Here is a 22123-nt window from a genome sequence, read left to right as displayed (position 1 = left end):
TTAAAATTCTATAAAGCTATGTTTTGTTTCCATTGCTTTGATTTGTAGATTTATTTTTTCTTGGAAGGAAGCCAAAAGGGAACACAAACGAAAAAGAAATGCCAGAAGGTCCTTCACACAAACACCAATCATATGTTAGTGCAGAGTCCGAGGGTGTGAAGCTCTAACGGAACAATGCAAGAAGTGTATAATGCAGCATAGAACCCGCTAGGAGTGGCAAGACAATGCATGAAGTGTATAATGCAGCATAGAACCGGTTAGGAGTGGCAAGACTACTGATCAACACAAGAGTCCCCGGGCTAGAATGGAGTTGGAGAGTCCCGAGGTTGTGGGTTTGAATCTTTGTGAGAGTGATAGGAGTGTGTGTAGGTTGTGTACTTGTTTCTACTTTCAAGCCAAGATAGAGAGAGAAATAGAGAGAGAGAGAGAGAGAGAGAGAGAGAGAGAGAGAAAAGAGCCATTAGTAGCGTTAATATGTGTTTAAGAGATTCTTGTAAAAATGAAACTACACGCGCCGGTTGAGGTGATTGGGCTTTGTGGCGCTGAATGGAGGCGAATTCGAAGAGGCCAAGAGATGGGGGGGTGGACGAAGTGCAGAAGTGCTTGAATCTGATGGAGGCTGTGGAGGATGCGTCGCACGACGTGAAGAACTACCGCACGCACTGCGCTCACATCTGTGCCACCGTGCGAGCGCTTCTGCCCCTCCTCCTCCGCACGCAGCAGATCAAACAACCCAAGCTCCTACACGAGGAAGAAGGCGCCAGGTACCTTAACCCACAAAACATTTTAACCTAAGGTAGATCTCTGCATCATATCATTCTCCGGCGTCATTAGTACCATTCACGTGCCTGCACCCTGCAACATTTTAACCTAAGATTTCTGCATTGTATAATTAATCAACGTCGCGCGGCGTCTGCATCACTACCAACCTAAGGTTTTTCTCTGCATGATATTAATCTACGACGCGGCGTCATTAGTACCATTCACGTGCCTGCACCCTGCAACATTTTAACCTAAGATTTCTCTGCATTGTATAATTAATCTACGTCGCGCGGCGTCTGCATCACTACCAACCTAAGGTTTTTCTCTGCATGATATTAATCTACGACGCGGCGTCATCACTACCAACGTCGACGTGCCGGCATGCATTATAGACATGATTAGGGTTTGTGGGCGCTTCTTGTGTTATTGTATTGACACAGCCTGCAGCTTAGCCTTCATCCCTCTGATCTTTGTGTATCAATCCAGAGATCTGTTTCGTAAATTCAATGCAATAATTGAGGAAGCTGTTTCTGTCATCCGAAGCACCTCCTATCTCACCACCCTTGACAAAATGATGAACCATGGAGAGGCCAAGAAGCGCTTGCAAAGTATTCTTGGAAGTGTGCAAATGATCTCGAGAGAGGTGCAATTCCTAATCATATATGAAATTTTTCTAACTCTAATTTTAATGAAGAGGCTTATAAAACTTACCCTAATCTCATTGGATCTATTATCACAAAGTTAAGGACCAGCTAAGAAATGGAAAAAAAATAAAATATATAAAAATGGTCCTAGGCCGGGACCCAAGAAGATTATGTTCTTTAAATAGAATTTTATGAAAGTCACAATTGGGGTGGCACAACCACCCGCACCTCTGCCAAAGGCAACATGTGCCATCTTGGCTACTTCGATTCGTTCCTACCCAACTGTCCTCGTGAAAGTCACAATTGGGCACATGAAATTCCTAGTTAAATTGATACCAGAGGTCATGGGTTTGATACCCAACTGGTGCATGCATAGGATGCACTTTGGATGTGCATTTTTGCACGTCAAATGCACTTGGGTGCCATAGTCCACTAAGAGTGCTTGCTCAAAAATGGTTGGGACCTATATGACAAAAACACCAAGCGCATATATACGTAGGATCACTTGCACTCAATTATGAATAATAACCTCAAATGGGAACACATGACCTTAAATAAGCTCAGTTTAGAGTGACCTTAAATGGTCTTCATTGAGTTCAAAGTTACCTCAAATGAGTGTAGATGCTCTATATCAAGGACTAATTAATTGAGCTTATTCAACTTACTAATCAAGATTCAAAAAAAGAATGTAATTAAGGCTATTAAAAGACCATATTAGGGAGTTTAGGAAAATCCCATTACTTTGAGAATTTTCTTTTCAATATACTTCTTGGTATATCTTGAGCGTATCAATTCCAAAATTGTCGAAGAATGTGGATTTAGAACCTACTCTTCAAGAGCTTCCAAGGATATTTCACATGAGAGTGTTTTGATAAAATCTTATAAGGATTCACCATTGTGACCAATTTTTTATCTTGCAAAATGGGAATTGGGATTTTCCCAAACTCCCTAATATGGTCTAAACCAAATGAATAACAAAACTTCCTAAAGCCAAACCAAAATGAGCAATAAGCTAAAATGAGCAAAGATCCAAAATATGCATTTCTCAACCGCATTCCCTTCATTTGTTTTTATAGAGGTTTGGGGAGGGAGTTAAGAAGGTGGTTATCTACCTTAAGGGATTTTCTCGTTAGATATTTGGTAGTAACTTCACTGTAAGGTCATGAACTTATGCCATGGGAGAATATGTCCCATTGGGTTTTTTTCCATTGCCACAGCGTCGCCAGGTGTGAACAGACACCTTAAGGTTAGCTAGTATATAAGAAACCTCATTCATAGTGTGCTCATTTATACTTTCTCTTTGTACTTGTAAAGAGCTATCATCTCTCTCCTTTGAGCTTGCCATTCTCTCTCACACTCTACATCGTTGTGTTCTTGTCATTGAGCATTGTGTGTGTGTGAGTCGGGCTCTCTCCACCAACACTCATATTAGAGCAAGGCTTTTCCATAGCTTGCTTTCTAGTTTTCTTCTTTACTGTGTGCAGGCTTCCATAGCTTGTGTTTAAACTTTCAATATCTTATTTCAATTGGTCTTTATCAGTTGATTTCAGTTTAGGTTGAAGCATCCAACATTAGTATTCGAGTTTTCAATTGAAGCTCTCTCTCTCTCTCTCTCTCTCTCTCTCTCTCTCTCTCTCTCTCTCTCTCTCTCTCTCTCTCTAATGAGTGAAGGAGGCTCTTTACAACTTGAATGAGCTCTTTTACTTCAAGAATCAGCTCCCATACAATCAATTTGTACAAGGGATTCAAGCTACAACCAAGCGATTTAACATAGCTATACAAGTTTCAATTTTTTCACAATCAAATCATTTCACTTAGAGTTGAATCGTTTTTCTTATGATCTAATCCCACTTTTGCACTGCTTCACCAAGTGGTGTTGACACATGGTAGATAGAATGACTAGATTCTTGGATCATTTTTATCTTGAATTGTTCAATATATTTTGCAATCGGTTGATTCAACTCTTGAATCATTGATTTCTTGGATGGACTGATTCCACATTCCACTCTTTGATCGACGATTCCACGTTTTGGAAATCACTTCGATTTATGGCTCTCTAGTGAACCTACTCTAACAATTCTTCTTTGGTGATTTCACTTTTTCTGTGATTTTACTTTTTTGTCGATTTCACTATTTTTTACGATTCCACTATTTTTAGTGATTCCACTTTTTGCCGATTCAAATTTTTAGTGATTCTACTTTCAGAGATCCTGCTCTCGTGATTCTACCTTGGCAATCCTACTTTGATGATTCCACTTCTTGGATCGATCAATTATACCTTTTTGGGATCATTCGATTCTACTTTTTGGGATTGACTGATTTTACTTCGTGGATCACCCGATTCTACTTCCTTGGATTATCTGATTCTACTACTAACTTTCAATAGTTTATAGATTGTTCATCACACCAGTAGCTAACATCAATTCAAGCTTTATATTAGCATCTTTTCTTCTCAAAATTTCTAGCCAGTAAGGTATGGCCATAGTTATTCACGTATGGTTGTACGATATGGTATGTTACGGTATTGTAGGGGAATTTACCGTACCGTATGAAATTTTGGAGTATGATATGATAAAGTATGGTTTAAAAAAACACTTGTAAATTTATCTAATATCAATTTGAAAGGATAGAGAGCTCAGAGGTTGTTACAAGCCCAAATTCCATTAAAAACAAGCTACAACAAAAGTACAAAGCATAGTACTAAGGCCCAACGGTAGCCGCCAGCTAGACCGTAAGATCGGTGCAATGCACCTATGCCGCAAGTATAAAAAAATGAGTACAATGGATAAGAGAGTGGAGGCTAGAATCCAAATCCTAGGACCTAGATGGAGAAGGCATCGTCATCGCATCACTATCGAAGCTCTCATTGAGATCATCTATAGGATAAGAGGGCGCCTCTGAGCCCTTGTCAAAGTCGCCACATCGCTAAGGAGGTTGCCATCCTCATCAAACTTGAGCTCTCTGACCTCATGTGAGAAGCCAAGGGGAGCATCCACATCTTCAAGAGCAGCTAAAGCGCTCCTAAAACCATGCTGCATGTAGGTTTGCACCGCCCCCCTTGAATTGCGAGACGAATGATGCATCCCCAAGTGCCTACTCGCACTCCTCTCCCACTAGGTGCACGCCCATAGTGAATATAAGTAAGTAGTTGATTTATCACCTCAAGCTCTCTATAGATCTCTACATAGATTCTATCCTTCTCCTCATCGTGCTCTTTATGGAAAGTGGACACTCTCAAGAGTGTCCCCTGTCAGCTTGAATGCATCCACATTCACCTACAGTTTACAAGTTACATAATCAGTTGATCACATTATGATTATACACATATTAGTAAATACATTACAAATTGCAATATGATAAGTTACAACTTGAAAAGACTTATACCTGCCTTACTGATTCCATCTTATGCATGGCACGCACAAGCGCAAGTTAGTGCGGCAATACACTAGCCGCTCTAACTATTGTGTGCTCAAGAGATTGTGTATGTTCATGTGTATAAGTGAGTAGGAACTCCATTTCCTCTCACATGCACCCAAAGAGAAAAGAGCCTCAAAGCCACCTTTTGGAGGCAGCAATGCACATATCCAAATGTCTCCCCACCAAAAGAGAGGCTTAGGCCATCGATTCCTTCTTCCAGCAAGTGGGAGATGCAAATGCGTCTCCCTCCCTTTAGTCATTTGTAGCTAATGATTTCCTCCAAGAACTTCCCATGATACTTCTCTAGCAATGCTTTTGGCAAAAAAGCATTTGGGTCCTCAAGCAACTCCACGTCGCTAAAGAGGACTGACGATTTGTAGGCCGGATGAAATAAGATGGCTAGACCATGGATAGGTCGTCACATCAACTTCCACCTCCACTATGGCCAAAATATCTTTGCGCTTCTCGTCGTGGAGATGGAAGGGTTTGAAACGGCAGTCAGGTTGCATTTTCATTGGTAACAACTCCACCATTCTGATACACAGTGAGGGCCGGATGGAGATTATTCCCGATGGCAAGGCTGCTTGCCTCCCGTGTTCTTTACATCCCTGCTCTTGGTTTTCATCTTCTGTCACTGCATGAAGTATGCAAGACTAGCTTTTGGGTGGAATTTGAGGAGCATTCAGTTGCTCTGCGGGATCGTGAGACTGGCCAGGTTGTTTGGGAAGGCGGTGTGGAGAATGGTATCTACTACAAGCTCTCTACACTCTCCTCATTGTTGACAGGTTCTCAGGTCGGAGATCTGTGGCACTTTTGTTTTGGCCACTTAAATGTGGATGCATTGCGGCGAGCTTTCCGAGACCATATGGTGGATGCCTTAAATGTGGATGCACTGCGGCGAGCTTTTCGAGACCAGATGGTGGTTGGCTTGCCAGATGTTGGCAGCAGCAGAGCAGGCAGCAAGGATGTTACAGTTCTTGCATACATGGTAAGAAGCACAGGGAATCCTTTCCAAAGCAGGCTTCCAGGTGGGCTTCAAAACCATTGGAGTTGATTCACACTGACTTGTGTGGACCTCAGTAGACACCATCATTGGGAGGATCTCTCTATTTCATGCTGCTTGTTGATGTGACTGTACCAGATTCACGTGGGTCTACTTTCTTTCACAGAAGGACCAAGCTTTTGCACGGTTCAAGGATTGATGCTTTGATGTATTATGCGGGACAAGGAGCCCACTTCCGTTAAGGAAGCCCTTTCACAGGATACTTGGAGGAAAGCCATGCAGGTGGAACTTGATGCCATTGAGAAGAACAAAACATGGGATTTGGTACCGAGGCTGTTGAAACGGTCAGTCATTGGTGTCAAATGGGTCTTTAAGACCAAATATACGTCAGATGGGTCGATGGACAAACACAAAGCCAGACTTGTGGATAAAGGTTATGCTCAGCGGGGCCAAGCATTAACTATAAGGATACCTTTGCACTGACAACACGGATGACCACGATTAGGACTATTCTTGCCCTTGCTTCTTCTCAGAGGTGGCCAGTGTATCAAATGGATGTAAAATCTGTATTCCTTAATGGTGACCTGTAGGAGGAGGTGTATGTTGAGCAGCCTCCAGGCTTTGTTGTTCCAGGATCAGAAGGGATGGTTTACAGGTTACATAAGGCCTTGTATAGTCTTAAGCAGGCTCCCAGGGCTTGGAATCAGAAGATTGATTCCTTCTTTGCTCGGACTGGTTTTCAGAGATCGATTGCAGATCCCAACCTGTATCTCTTCGGGAACGCGGCATGGTTATGATTATCATCCTTTATGTGGATGATCTCATTCTCACCGGCGGTCATGTGGAGCACATTGGCGTGACGAAGGCTACCTTGTCAAAGGAGTTTGAGATGACCGACCTAGGCTTACTCCACTTCTTTTTGGGATTGGAGATCTGGCAAACCTAGAGGGGGTTTTTTGTCTCTCACAACAGCGGTATGTTCATGAGTTGCTTGAGGCCTTTGGGATGGAGAACTGCAAGCCTATTACTTCGTCGATGGACCCAAACACAAAGTTAATTGTTAATGATCCTTGTGAGCCAGTTGATGCCTCACAGTATCGGAAGTTCGTTGGTTCATTGATTTGGTTGCTGAACACCAGATTGGACTTGAGCTTCTCCGTGGAGCTATTGGCTCTTTTATGCAAATGCCATTGAAGTCTCATTGGGACGCAGGATTGCGGATCTTGCAGTATCTACAGAGTACAAAGGATTTAGGACTCTTTTACATAGGAGGGGATGGAGTCAGACTCCAAGGTTGGAGTGACTCAGATTGGGGAGGAGATCAAGACATGAGGAGATCTACTTCAGGTTATAGTTTTACCCTCGGCTCAGGAGCAATAAGAGGCAGCCAACCATTGCCCTATCTTCGACAGAGGTAGAGTACCAGGCTTCTTGTGGTGCTGCTTGCGAGGTTGTGTGGCTACGGCAGAGGCTGCTAGGTGAGATTGGGTTTCTACACAGAAGGAGCCTAGAGTCATCCACCAGTGTGATAGCTATTGCTCGGAACCCAGTCTTCCATGCTCGGACCAAGCACATAGAGATACAGTATCAATTTGCACATGAGAAGATATTGGCTGGTGACATCTTGCTACTTTATTATTCGACGGAGGACAATGTGGTGGACCTCTTCATGAAGTCTCTACCTCAGGCCACGCTCAGGCAGCACTCCAGCTCCCTAGGGTTGATTTCATAGTTAAGAGCTGAGAGGGGGTGTTAGAAGTCATCTCCTGTCTTTATCAGACACCAAGGTCTTTGTTGTGGGTGTGCCCACCCTGTATAGGTGTTTTCTCATTTTTTCTCACTCCCCGTATTTTTTTCCCATTTTTTCATGGTGTGGGAGGCTACCTTGTGCTGGCAGGAAGTTCCAGATGCTGGTCAAGTACTGGCTGTTGGCCGACTGGAGTAGGCCGACTTCACACGTGTATGCATGCTGGTGGTGGCCGACTGGAGTAAATGCTGGTCAGGTGACTTCAGCATGCTGTCGACTACCCTTCTACTGGCCGTCTGCACTCATGGGGCCGTATAAAATGGCCCCATGGCCCCCCACTTTTTGTATCATCTTTTCATTGCGGGATCTTGTTTACATGCCTATCTCTCTCCTTCTCTTGTGTGCTGTCTATTTTCTGCACTCTACTTGCTCTTGTGGTCTCATATTTTGTTATCATCTCCGCTGTGTATTTTGACATGATAAAGGCCTTCTAACCTTATCCCACTTTACACATCATCATGCCATGTGGCACTCCCTTTTCTAGTCTTTTGATCAACACTCACACACCATACAATATCACATGTGACATTCTTATCTTACAACAATATCTTGCACCTCTAGGGTGCTTTCACATACTCAAGCCCAAGATTCACTCTCACACATTTTACATTGCACATTTCAACACCCCTCCTCAATGTAAACTTGGTCGTGTGTACATACAATCTCTCCAATCAATTTGATCAACTCATCTCTCACTTCAAACCAATTTGGCATTGGCAATCTCAATACTCCCCCCCCTCAATGTAATTTGGAGTGTTCAACAAGTGTGTTTGCATGTGCCTAGCCATCCTAGACATAAAGTCCATTTTGAGTCCACTTGCTCCAGCAGAACCACTGATGAGTCCAATTTGAATATAAATGCTCGGGTGGGAACCAACCCATGAAGTGTAGTGCCTATGTATGCACAACTCAATGCACACCACATTTACAAACCTGAGCACCCATATGCTCGGGCAAGGAACCCTTATAAATTTGGGTGAGAGAAAATACAATCCTTTTTATGCGTGCAAGCAAGGGCAGGGTACCCACAGAATCCACGTGGTCATAATAATAAAATCCACGGCTTATAATCATCAAGTCAATATTTTTCCAATGAGAGATTTTTCAAAAAAAAAAGTTTCAAAACCATCCCAAATCATTGCATGTGAACAAAGGCTTAAATTTGGCCCCTTTACACCACACATTTTTCATATTATAGTTTTTTTTTAAAAAAACCTTATCTTGTAGTTTTTTTTCTCACCACACAAAATTGAGCTTGTCGCCAGAATGCTGCTAAGGGTGCATAGGCTCTCACACCTGGATGCTTCTGCTTCAATATGCTACTGTTGTGGCTTCTATTGGTGGCTACCATTCTACTGCCCCTATTGCTTTTGGATTGCCTTCTTAAACCATTAGGAGGCCCAAGGTGCTACTCTACTGCACCTCTTAAACGATTGGTGGAATCTCCTTCCCACCATAAGGCTCTTGTAGTCATCATTATTTCTATAGTGAGCTCCTTTTGATGAGTCCCAAAAACTCACATGCTCTCTTGTTTACATGCTACACTCTAAAGGGTGCTTCTCCATTTTGGTTTCTCTCAAAAAATCTCAAGTGCAAACCTTGTGAAAGATCCAGTTGCTTTCACCCAACATTGCCCATACTTCATAAGCATACCAATGAGCATCTTCCCTTTCCAATGTGCTTGTGCTTATTATGGACTTCTTCCAATCCCATAACCGCTTGTCCCTTCGTATACAAGCTTTGTAGCTCTTACATTCTTTGCCCAAATGCAAAGAACCATGGGATATTCTCATCCCATAAATCAGAAACCCTTCTTTACAATTTCATGAATCAACTCACAAAACCAACCTTCTTGAGACACCTTTGTCTCCTTGGCTGCTTCCTTGTTGACATCAAAGACTCCATAACTTTCATACTTACTGAAAATCCTTATTTTAGCTTCTTTGATGATAATGGTGACTCCATGATGCAAATCCTTTCTTGCATCCTTAATTGGCAGCTTCATTTTGCAACCTCCATGTTGTTTTTCACTCGAACTCGAAATCAGCGGCTCCAAATCTCTCTAATCTTGTTGAAATCTCCACTTTTAGCTTCCATGGGCAGCTTCAAGATCTCTAAATATCCATGAGTAGCTTCCAAGACTCCAAATGCAATCCATAATGATGAGTGTGCATAATTTTCTCATAATAGAAATGCTAAAATAGAAATATACTTAATCAAATAAACACATAACCAAGAAATCTATACATAATTCACCAAAGTCCAGCCAGGAGTGGGATGCCGAAGAGAGAAGGCCCTAGAAAAAAAAAGGCAGGAAGCAAGCAATAAATGTTCAAGAAGAACTAAAGGCTGCTCTAGCCAAGATTGCCAGAGGACATGCAGGATCCGGCCTCGAACCGGACATCTGGTGCACAAGGTGTAATAATCAAGGTCACATGAAGGAGAAGTGCCAGTTAAAGAACACATAGTAGATATGTACCATCTATGGAAGGAACAATCACAGAGCAAAGACATGTTTCTACAACACTCAAAACACGAATCCAAGAGTAATGGCAAAAGCAAGCCTCTTCATCTTTTCATGGCATCAGAGCCTGGTTCATATTAAGGGCTGAGCGACAAGCAAGAGAAGCATAGGAAGCAGTACAAGGGTAAGAGATTCATCTACTCTTCGTCCTTTCTGTTGGCTAGTACACCCTTGTTGAGAGCTCTTCGGGAGGCACCGACAACGAACTCTAATTGAGGAGCTTTCTTCGCAGGAGGAGAGCTATAGGGAAACTATATTGTCAGGCCGAAAAGGCATTTTAGGCATGTTTAGACCTTTATTTTTCAGTTCGTAGAGGCGTTCACAAGTACTGTAAGTTTCGATTCTCTATAGAACTCTATTTTTGGAACTGCAGGAAGGGTGATTGGTTGTGCAGACACTATGTGTACGCAAAGAGGTCTCAAAGATGCCATTGGGTATATGTATGCAAAGTAAGATCACTGTTTGTGATAGTTTGGTGCAGTATAGTACCGCACAGTAGTTTGTGCAGGTCAAGCAAGAGTGCTATTGTTGGTAAATTTGTGTTGCAGAAAAGATGTCGAATGATGGAAAAAACTAGATGCAGAGAAGCTTGACAAGAACAACTTCCATGCTTGGAGGTTTAGATTGACAAATTTCCTGATGATGGAAAAGGTTACTGGGACTACATTGAAGGTGAACATGAGGAGGCACCGGAGATATCGGAGATTAATCCAACTGCTATAGATGTAAAAGAGTTCAAGGATTGGAATCAAGGAGCAAGGAAAGTTATGTATTGGTTTTCCATTAGTATACAGGACACCATGATTGGGCATATACAAGATGCCAAGCCACCTAAGGAGGCATGGGACACCTTGGTGAAGCTGTATGAAACTAACACCAAGGTACAAAAGATCCAATTGAATAATAAGCTTCATACTATGGAAAAAAGGATTTGTATGTAAATGATTATGCTTTGAAGATCAAGGGCATATTGTGGAATCCCTTATATCAATTGGTGTTTCTATTGATGATGATGATAAGGTGGAAGTGTGTCTGTGTGGTCTCGGGCCACAAGACAAGGCATTAAAGATGTCTATTCAGACTCGGGAGAACATTCCCAACTTCACAGATTTGGTGTCAATGATGCTGGTCATTGAAGAGAAGAACTTGGGTGAAGATCAATAGTCTTCACATAACAAAAACAGTTCAGAGCAGCACGCCTTCTACACAAGTTCAGGTAGAGGACGAGGTAGAGGTCGTGGACGTGGCCAAGGTCGTGGACGTGGCCAAGGTGGTGGCCGTACAAGTAATCAGAATTATGGTCAGTAATAACAATAGTCCCAAGATTCACAACAACAACATACAGGTGGAAGAGGCCATTGTAGAGGCAGGGGGAGTCAAAGAGGTCGTGGTAATTGGCAAAGACAACATAATGATACACGAGGCTGTTTTTACTGTGGTGGTAAGCCTGGACATGTGCAGGCACATTGCTATAAGAAGCAGAGTGATATGCAAAATGGAAAAGTGCAGCAAAACAACTATGCATCCTCTAGCAGAAATAATGAGGATAATGAGTAGTTGTTTGTTATGCAAAATGTGGTTAATGCTCTGTCTGGAAATGATGTAACAGCATGTAAAGATAATGTATGGTATCTTGATTCAGGTGCTTCGAACCACATGACAAGTCATGGTGAGTGGTTCAAGGAAATGAAGAGTCTTGAAAGACCAAGTTTTGTTGAAACAGGGGATGACACTGCTCATCCGATGCCCATGTTGGAGATGTGCCATTGTCTATGCAAGATGGTAAAGTGAAGTACCTTGCAGAGATGTACATCATGTTCCAAACATTACAAAGAATCTGGTTTCTTTTGGCCAGATGATTGAGCAGGGTTTATAGGTTCGGTTTAACCCTGATGGTTGTTATGTAGAAGACTTCAAAGATAAGTGTAGGTTGGTTGCAAAAGGCAATAGAGTGGGTAGAATGTTTACATTGAATGTGAATATGCCTGAAGTGAGTGCTGCAATGTTTGAAAATGGTTCAGGAGTTGTTGTAGATACAGACATTTGACATAAGATAATTGGGCATGTAAATGTGCAAAGAATGAAGTCTATACAGACTAAAACAATTGTTACAGGGTTGCCTAAGTTTAAAGTTGAAGGTATGTAGAAAGTTTATGAAGCATATAAATTTGAAAGCAAACAGAACATGTATTTCCACATGACAGAAATGTAAGCACGAATGTACTAGCTGTTGTGCATTCAGATGTATGGGGTCTTGTGACGAAGACTGTCTATGGGTGGCTGTGCAGGTACTACGTAACATTCATTGATGACCACAGGAGGAAAGTGTGGGTGTACTTCATGAAGGAGAAGAGTGAAGTGTTCACTAATTTTCATAATTTCAAAGTTATGGTGGTTGAAAAACTTGTCTAATGAGTTCTCAGAGACAATTTACATGTAGATACACTTTGCAGAAAAATGGAGTTGCTGAGCGAAAAACTAGGCACATTACAAAGATAGCACGAGCATTGATGGTGGCAGAGAAGAATATGCCACATAGCTATTGGGCTGAGGCTGTGTCTTTAGCAGTTTATATAATGAATAGGACTCCTACTGCAACCATACATGATATAATGCCAGAGGAGAAGTTTACTGGCAAGAAACTTGATTTGTCTCACTTAAAAGTATTTGGATGTATTGCATATATGCATGTGCCAGATGAGTTACGTACCAAGCTAGATCCAAAAAGCAAAACAATGTGTGTTAATTGGGTATTCTCTTGAGCAAAAGGGATATAGATGTTATAATCCTGCTACACGACGTGAATTGAGGCCAAGCAGGGATGTTGTATTTGATGAGATGAGTAGTTGGTATGCTGCTCAAAAAGATGTTAGGGCTGATGTAAGTGGAAATGTGGTTACACAGAATGAAAGTCAGTAATCACGATCATAGAGTGGATCAACAGAGTCCTCATCTTGATAAACCATGGAGTGGCAGGTTGCATTATAATACCAGTCCTGAGAATGTAGTTGGTACATCACATAAAGGTAAAGAGAAAGTGGTTGAGCCCCTTGGTATGCCTGATATTTCTACAGGGCATTCTCTTGTTGATGGAGATTCTAGTGGCTTAGAGATAAGCCTTGAGGAGATTGGGATTCCAACAATGAGGACACCTAGTGTGAAGAATGCGAAGCCATGAATGCAAAGCTACGAAGATCTGGAAGAGTCAAAAACCTGTGCAGAGGTTGACTTATGATGGTTATGTGGCACATCAATATGCTTATATGGAAAAAGTTGTGGAGGTTGTAAAACCCACATGTTTTGATGAGGCTATTGGAAATGTGTGTTGGGAGAAAGCTATGGCTGAGGAGATGGATGCATTGTATGGAAATGAGACTTGGGATTCGGTGCCATTGTTTGAAGGCAAGAAAGCTATTGGCTATAAGTGGGTGTATAAGGTGAACATAATAGTGATGGTAGCATAAGCAGGTACAAGGCTAGATTGGTAGCCAAAGGATATGTGCACACATGGGATTGATTATGAGGAGACATTTGCCCCAGTTGCAAAGATGGAAACTGTGAGAGTTGTTATTGCGGTGGTGGCTACAACTAAAGGCCAGTTTTTACATGACAGGGATGTAAAAAATGCATTCTTGCATGGTGACTTACAAGAAGAGGTGTATATGGATCAGCCACCAAGTTTTGAGGATACAGGTCACCCATAGTATGTATGTAAGCTTTGTAAGGCTTTGTATGGGCTAAAGCAAGATCCACGAGCATGGCATGACAAGATTACTGAGTATCTTGTCACTATTGGTTTTCATATGGCAGATGCAGATCACTCTTTGTATGTGCACAAGAGTGATAAGGGTATTGTGATCATCACCATTTATGTAGATGATCTTATTCTTGGGGGTGACAACTTGGATAATTGGGATTGATTTCGGCATCAACAACATCCTACATTTGGCATTGCATTGAAGAAATTGCATGGGCAAATGCAATTATGTCACATGGTTGGAAAATGGCAATGGCATTATGCATGAGCCTCTATTACATGCATGATTGGGCAAATGAGTCCTTTGTTGGGATGCAAAGTGATGCAAATTTGTTGATGGGTTGTTTATCAAGAGTTGATGTGAATAGTGGATATTAGATTGTGGACACATCTATATTGAAGATTTGGTCACTAAAACAAAGGAAACTATGCCAAAAATTTTCAAATTTTACATGCATGGTTAGGATTGAGGGCAATTGTGGACACATATAAGGTGCTTTTAGATGCCAATGATGCTTAGAAGCAAGGGATGGTACATGTGGAACATGCAGAAGACAAATGGGTACTAAAGGAGCTCATGATGAGCAAAATCTATAGATTCACAAAACCCTAATTCATTAAAATTAAATTAGGGCTAGAGTTTGGGTGATTATATAGGCTCTTCGTAATCCCTTACACCTTCCCAACAAGCCTTAAACCTCTTCGTTCCGACATCATCCTCAACTTGCCATTTTTTTATTGGAGGTAAAACTTGTGTCCAATCAAAAATAGCAAGCTATTTGGGACAAATGACATCATAGGATGGATGTACATCATTAGGGCTTCCAACAATCCATAGTACACCCGAATTCGATGTCGTTTGGGGGGTCAAATCTATATGGTTGACTTTGATCAAAAAGTCAAAACACATGATGATATCTTCACTTTGACTTTGGTCAAACCCTCTTAGGCGTAGTTAGTACTTGTCATCACAAGCCCACACATCTAAATCCGATGACTTTTGAGTACTCTATGGCCTAATTCCTATTTTCAGTAATGTAATCATAAACCCCAAATTAGAGAATATTAGGGCTATTTAAAAATCTTTTGTTCTTGCATATTTGCATTCTACACCACAAGATCTTTCAAGAGAGACCTAGATCATTAAATTTCGACACCATTCAAGCCTTCTACTATCTATTTTCCATTTTCAGCCACCATCATGCCAAGTGGGTGTCCATTCAAGCAAGCGATGGAACTTCAAGTGATAAGGGAAGATAGGGAAATGGTGAATGAGGATCTTGTAGAGGATTTTGATGACATTAAAGCAAGAGGCAATGTTTTTTCCAAGCAACCTTCTTCAAGCATATATGGTGTACAAGGACAAGGCTTCTCTCAAGCAAGGTCAACCCCGGAGATTCTTCATTTTCAAAGGCAATGGATGGAAATGCTTATCAAAGGCCTTTACCAATAGAGAGTCAAGACAAAGGACAATATGATTTTGAAGACATAAGGATTATAGAACATTATGATGCAAAAGAAAGGCTTAGATTTGCCATGATGCATGTACTTTTGCATACAAGGTTGTTGGAATCAATGAAAGTACAAGATTTTCTTGATTATATGATATCTACTCAAGTGAGTAGTTTATGGTTCAAAAGAGGAGAGCCATTTGCACAAAGATTGTTTGCATTTGATGGCTAAGGAGTCACGTGCATGGGACTCAAGGATTGGATTCGTAATTGGGATGCTTATTTTCATGCCTTTCCTTGTGAGACGAGCTTGCCAAAGTGAACAAAGTGACTTCTCATTTCAAAGGAAGAGCTAGATTTTGGTGGTTGAAGGAAATGCACAACTATAATTGGGATTGGAAAAATTTGGCATATGATGTTGTGTAATACTTTATGACCACCCAAGAGCAAAAGTGCTTTAGAGATCGATGCATGGTATTCTCACATGAGGACTCTCTATCTAGCTATATGGAGAGATATTTGTACCTTTCCTTCTTCGTTTCCCAACATCAAAGAGAAGGAAAATACAAAGGCTTTTGTACAAATATTAGACAAAGATTTCATGCAAGTGTCTCAAAGTATTTTGCAAATTGATGAGGATATGGGTTTAGATGAGATCATGATGTTGATGGGACTTGTCTACATGCATACCCAAAGGGTCAATTACAACGACAAGTTTGTTGAGCTAAGCAAGATAGAAATGATTGAATTGGTGGTACCCATTCTTAGCTACACTTCATGTTTGAATGGGGATGGAATGCTTTAGCTCATTTTGAAAGATTTGGATATCAAGAATGATAAAAGAGGTTACCCGTCACTCAATCTTTTGGTCATTGCATAGAGTGTGATTATGTGGGTCTTTATGCACACATTGTGGGTGTTAAAGTGGATGAGACACTTGCTATAATTTCTGGACAACAAGTAAACAAGGAGATCATCGATGTGTTCATGGTGGCCAATGGGAATACACAAGTTGAAAATGGAAATACTTGGATTACTTCCATAAGTGCTTTAATGGATACATCTTCAGATTATGATATGATGACACGAGATCATGAAGACATGATCATTGAGGATATTTTGGATGTGCATGCAATTGTGTTTGGACACAAGGAATGATAATTCATGTGATGATGCACATGCCTATGAGGATAAAGATTACACATATGGTGAAGACATATGCATTGTTGATCATGGCATGGGTGACATTAGGCATCTTGATGATGATGTTTATGCAATTATTGGTGACTCATCTACCATCATTACTAGTGATGAAGAGAGCATCTATGGTGATGTGGATGATGGTAGTATGCATACACATGCTACATATGATGAGGATGAGTCCTATGATGCTAGTGAGTATGTGGATAACATCATCGATGTGGATGACATTGATGATATGGATGACATCGATAATGAGACTACTCATGCATCTAGTAGTGATGAGCAGCTATTGGATACTTCATGCAGGTTCTCTGGTAACCCAATCTATGACCATTTCTTGGGAGATGAGTGGAGGTTCTATGATTGACCTCTACGAGAGTTATATGGACAGTGATGAGGATTATGCCTTGGTACATATGGATTATGCTCAGGTAGTCACTTGTGATGTTGATCATGCCTATGTACCTATTCATGGTGATGGATGCAGTGAGGACATGGATTCGTATTTGATGGAGCATGCTATGGAGTATGAGGCATTCTCTTTTGATGCTCTCATGGATGCCTATACATTGGCACAGACATAGTCTATTAGGCATTTACTTTTGTACATGATGTATTTGCATATGATCCGAGTGGGTGGTTCTATATGAGCTATCATGTACCCACATGGACCTATGCATGGGTGCATTATTCTTTTGACCCAGGGGGACATTGGATGTATCTCATTGATGGATGTGGTGCATTACATCATCCATTTGATCCATGAGGATGCAGGATTGATATGGTCATGGGTCAGGCATGTCTTGCATTTCCATTCGATCCAGGCATCATTATCATTGGCCTCACTGTTGACGATACCCTCCTATTCTTTCCATTCAATCCAGGCGAGCATCGTGGACATGTTTTTAATCATATATACACCTAGGCTATGAGTGTATTTTTGGCTTTTGTATGTAGCCTCTTATATATGTTTGTGCATGACCACCCTTCAATTTCGAGAATGAAATCATTATAGGAGGGGATGGTTTGTAAGGAAGTAGATTTGGTGTCACATGCACATGAGGGATGAAGCCTAGGCACTTGGACTTAGGGTCATTTACTTGTGTGCCTTTGGGGTTCCTGGGCTATATGATACATAGGGCTCATGGGCATTGTACACTTTATTGATCATTTTACTATTACCTTTCTTGGAGCTCTCATGCCCAAGCTTTCATGGTGAACTTCTCCCATATGAGATGTTAGGATGGTGACCTACACCCATGTTGTCACTCCATGCCTTGAGTGGCTAACCCTAGTTCCTTACACACTTCCTCAATGAAGAAGCTGATAGAGCAACATATGATAATATATAAGAAGTCAACAGTCTACTACCCACTGCCCTCTACAGGCAAATGGACAAGAAAAATCCATCATCAATAAAATCATGAAGGGAATATTGGTCAAAACAGTGAATGAAAATAGGATCGACTGGGACACAAAGCTGCACTTAGCATTATGGGCATTTCAAACAGCTTACAAAAATGCAACATGACTTACGCCTTTCAGCATGGTGTATGGATTGGAAGCAGTTTAATGCCCATGGAGTTCCTTACACAGAGCCTCAATATAGCAAGAGCAAAAAAGGCTCTCTCCTCCAGAAGAATCAAAGGTGCAGGATTGAGCAACTTCTTAAGCTAGATGAAAGGAGACTGCATAGTGCATGGACAGCCAAAATTGTACACAAGAGCAGAAAGCTATAGGTGGATAGGAACACGAAATTAAAAATCTTTGAAGAAGGAGATGCAGTCCTGCTTTTCTCATCAAGAATGGGACCCCACCTAGGAAAATTACAAATGAGATGGACGGGCCCATTCAGAATGGTCATAAAATGGGCACAAGAACCTTTGAGCTGGCAAGTCTAGATGGAGAAAGCCTAAGGAAATTGGTCAATGGGTATAGGCTGAAGCCTTATTATGGAAGAATGCCAAAGCAAGAAGGAAAAGTGTGTCCAAATCCATATCCAAAGAAGATCCACAACAAGCAGTATCCGAGTCCCCACAAAATGTCCAACAATAAGAGTGTGAGTCTAGTGAGGATCGAAAATCAAGACAGGATTCTCAAGAAAATAAAAATAGAAAAAAATAAAATCCAAAATTAGAAATTGCATATGTAAATATGATTGTAGTGTGCACAGAGATTGAGGAGCCAACTAGTAGCAGCGTGGAGTTGGCAGTAAAATCGAGGTTACTACCCCAAAAAAGGTGCATGGATGGAGAGGGAAATGCATCACATCACCATCGCCTATTCTTAGCCCAATCATTAATGATCTTGGAAATAGTGCAGCATGTACTCATGGTCAGATTTTGGAAGGGATTCGGGGAAATCATGGAGATGGCGAGTAGTTATGGCCGTACCTAGGGGAGGTGTGCATCATGACAAGCTGGATACCTCTCCATTGAAGGCCTAATTTGCAAGTCACTTTTGTGCAAAAATTCCTTGCTAAGCTGTGCTCTAAAATCCTCTACTGCTAAACTTTGCTTTCACCCCCGCCTTATGACCCTGAACCCCATCACACTTGAAGCCGAAAAAATAGTGGAATTCGAGTACCTCTCATCCACCTTATATACAAGGAGGTGGATAGGCATGCCTATAGTGGGGATGGAAAATATGGGATTAAAGGAACTCGCAAAGCTGCCTTAGGAGGAGATTTAGAAAAACTTCAAGGCTGCGGAGAAGTTGGAGCAGCAACAAAAGTCAAACATCATCACACTCCGATCAGGTGAGAAGAGAATGTTCAACCCTCTATATGTCACCTAGGTATTCAAATTGCCGTGTGGCTGAGGGGGAGGCTAAGCCGGCCAATGATGAGGGGGAGGCTAAGCCAGCCAATGATGAGGATCTAATTAAGGAGTTGGGGCCACTGGAGGGCGAGGCCAAAGAATTTAAGATTAGATGAAGACTGACAAAAACAAATGAGTTTTGTGGTGGAGATGATGAATCTCACCCATAAACCATATTGCATGTCGAGGAAGGCCTTTGGGATGGTGAAGTCCGCAAAAGCTGGAACAAAGGTGGCATGGGAATAGGTACTATATCATAACTTAAAGAACCAGATAGGGAAAATCAACCACCCAAACACAAAAACAAAAATTGGCCCGTATTTAACAGCCCTGTTCAAGGCACAAGTAGGAGCTGTAAAGGAGAAGGAAGAAGGCCACAAAGAAGATGCAGGGCAAAAGGAGGATGCAGGGCACATGGAGGATGCTAGCCCCAAAGACAACGCAGCAGCAACAACTGAAAAGCCCCAAGAATAGGCAAGTTCCGACGAATAGGGAAAGGACCATGTGGCATCGGGGAAGAAAAGAGCCTTTGAATTCGGGGAGAAGAAGACCAACAAGAAGAGGAGGACTACTAAGGAAGGGATCAATGGGGGCAACAGAAGAAAGAAGGGGAGGACTACTAAGGAAGGGATCAGTGGGGCCAACAAAAGCAAAGGATAGCAACAAGTAGCTTAAGGAGGACTTGGCCCGACATTGGCAAGTCTATCCTATCCATCAGCAGCTAGAGTAGCCAGCACAAGAGGCTTCAACCAAAGCAAGCTTCTAGCTTGAACAAGAATCTGATCTCTATGCAACTAGTTTTACAAATTTTCTAGATGTTGTTGACATAGCCTGGGTGCAAGGAGCTCTCAACTACCTCCAATGCTACATGACATCATATGGCTTGAAGGAAATGACCAAACTGCAAGTAGCAATCAAAGAAAAGGATGCTATCATCCAGATAGTAGGAACCCCTACAAGAAAAGCTACGCATGAGGAGGATGGAAGTGGGCCACTGGACGAAATGCAAAAGCAAATCTTGGAGCTCCAAAAGACCAACAAAGAGATTTAAAGGGAAATTGAGAATATGGAGGAAATGGCCCGAAAAGAATAGATGAATGCGCAACTGCAAATCAAATTGGACAAGGCCAGGGAAAGCCAAGTGATAATAGAGGGCCAAGCTGCCTTGATCAAAGAGGAGCACCTCAAGGTCATAAAGGAAGTGCAGGCAAGGGCCGACAGAGACAAGGTAGAGTTGTCAAGGCGCAGAAGCCAGGCTAGCGGTCCTAGATACAAAGGAATTTCTGGAGGTCTATGAGCTTGAGGCAAAGAAGATGGAGCAATGGGAAGGGCATCCAATCGAGGATCTAAAGGAGGTGTGGGGAGAATACCTATACAAATTGATAGTCGTAATGTAAGCCCCCACACCTTCTTGCAAAAGACAATGGTGCCCTATCATTCACAGGATGAAAATCCAAAGGGAGGATCCTCAAATCCAAATCCAGCCCAAAGCCGAGAACCAAAAAAAGCCAAGGAGTTGTACCTAGCCAAGTGGGCAAGGAGGCCGGCACTAGTGGGGGAGGCGCCAACAAGGAAAACGAGCTGCAAATGGAAAATGAGCAGGTGAGGAATGAATTAGAAGTCTAGAAAAGGAGGTTCACCCTCTTGAAGGGAGACGAAAAGAAGCCAACCTCACACAGTCAGAAGGGAAGGGGAAGGAACTTGTTATATATAAAGGGTCATTAATGGATCTAATCCTCGATGAGGAGCTGAAAGAACATGCATGGGAAGCTACAAAGAAACTAGAGGAGAAGGAAAATGATGAGGCTACGCTAAGAGACTAGATTGAAGAGCTAGAGGTGCTCGTTAAAGAATTCAAAGAGCAATAGAAACAGGATGAGCAAATAATAAAGGCCCTCAAAAAGGATGTAGAGGCTGCTACACCTGCAAGGGTGACAAGAAGAAGAGGAGGAAAAATGATAGTGAATGAGATGAATGTCGCATTGACTATAGCTCACACAGACCTTCGAAAAACACAAGAACAAATGGATGCCATGAGAAGGGTAGGCGTAGAAGTAGTAGTGCGAGCAGCCCACACGGACCTCAGGAAAAGACAAGAGCGGATGGTGGATGCCATGAGGAGGGTACACATAGGAGGAAGTACGAGCAAAGGACAAGATGCTAAAGGACTTCCAAGGCTAGGCAAAAAGGGTGTAAAATAATACTTGTAGAAAAGAATCCAGGAAGGAATGGGCCAAAGGAGCATGGGCATCTAGAAGGGAACTTCTCTAAAATATATGCAAAATTTAATCCAAATAGCTCAACAGGCAGGTGCCCTAAGACATTCTATTTGGGAAGCAATTGCAACATTCATGAACCAGTTGGAAGTGTTGAAGAAAGAGAGACATGGCCCAAGCGCTCTCAGGCGCATGGCAGCATCAAGATAGGGAAGAAGCCTCTCCCCTGGATCCAGAGCAGTGCATGGAAGCAGTAGGCTCTTATAACTCATGGATTCGAGTGAGGAGGCAAAAACTCTTTCAAAGATCAACTCTACTAATGCACCTCACTAACGGAGCCACCAAGCAGAAAGGGGAAGGGGGGTGCTGGAGATAGAACCAATAGGAATACCTCCCTATGAGTGAAAATGGAGTCAAGGCGGGAAAAGAAGACCAAAGGAACCTGAGAAGACCATCTTCAAAGAAGGTGTCATCACCCCAAAGGAAACAGAGCCCCATGCCTTCACAGCAGGCATGGCTG

At 42.0% G+C, this 22123-nt stretch overlaps 1 protein-coding gene across 1 annotated transcript in view; it reads left to right on the top strand.

Annotated features, from left to right (window-relative positions):
• The first annotated feature begins 529 nt into the window (after positions 1–529).
• Positions 530–22123, top strand: part of LOC147610997 (uncharacterized) — a 33918-nt gene continuing 12324 nt past the window's right edge. The window contains exons 1-2 of the mRNA XM_086785320.1: positions 530–764; positions 1249–1405. Of these exons, the coding sequence (XP_086641446.1) occupies positions 547–764; positions 1249–1405 (375 nt within the window). The 5' untranslated portion in view covers positions 530–546. The remainder of the gene's footprint in view (positions 765–1248; positions 1406–22123) is intronic.

The sequence above is a fragment of the Cibotium barometz genome, chromosome 48, assembly GCF_041138505.1.
Source record: "Cibotium barometz isolate CiBa-2024 chromosome 48, ASM4113850v1, whole genome shotgun sequence".
NCBI lineage: Eukaryota > Viridiplantae > Streptophyta > Polypodiopsida > Cyatheales > Cibotiaceae > Cibotium > Cibotium barometz.
The sequence above is the reverse complement of the archived record's forward strand: the minus strand, read 5'-3'. Positions and strand labels throughout refer to the sequence as shown.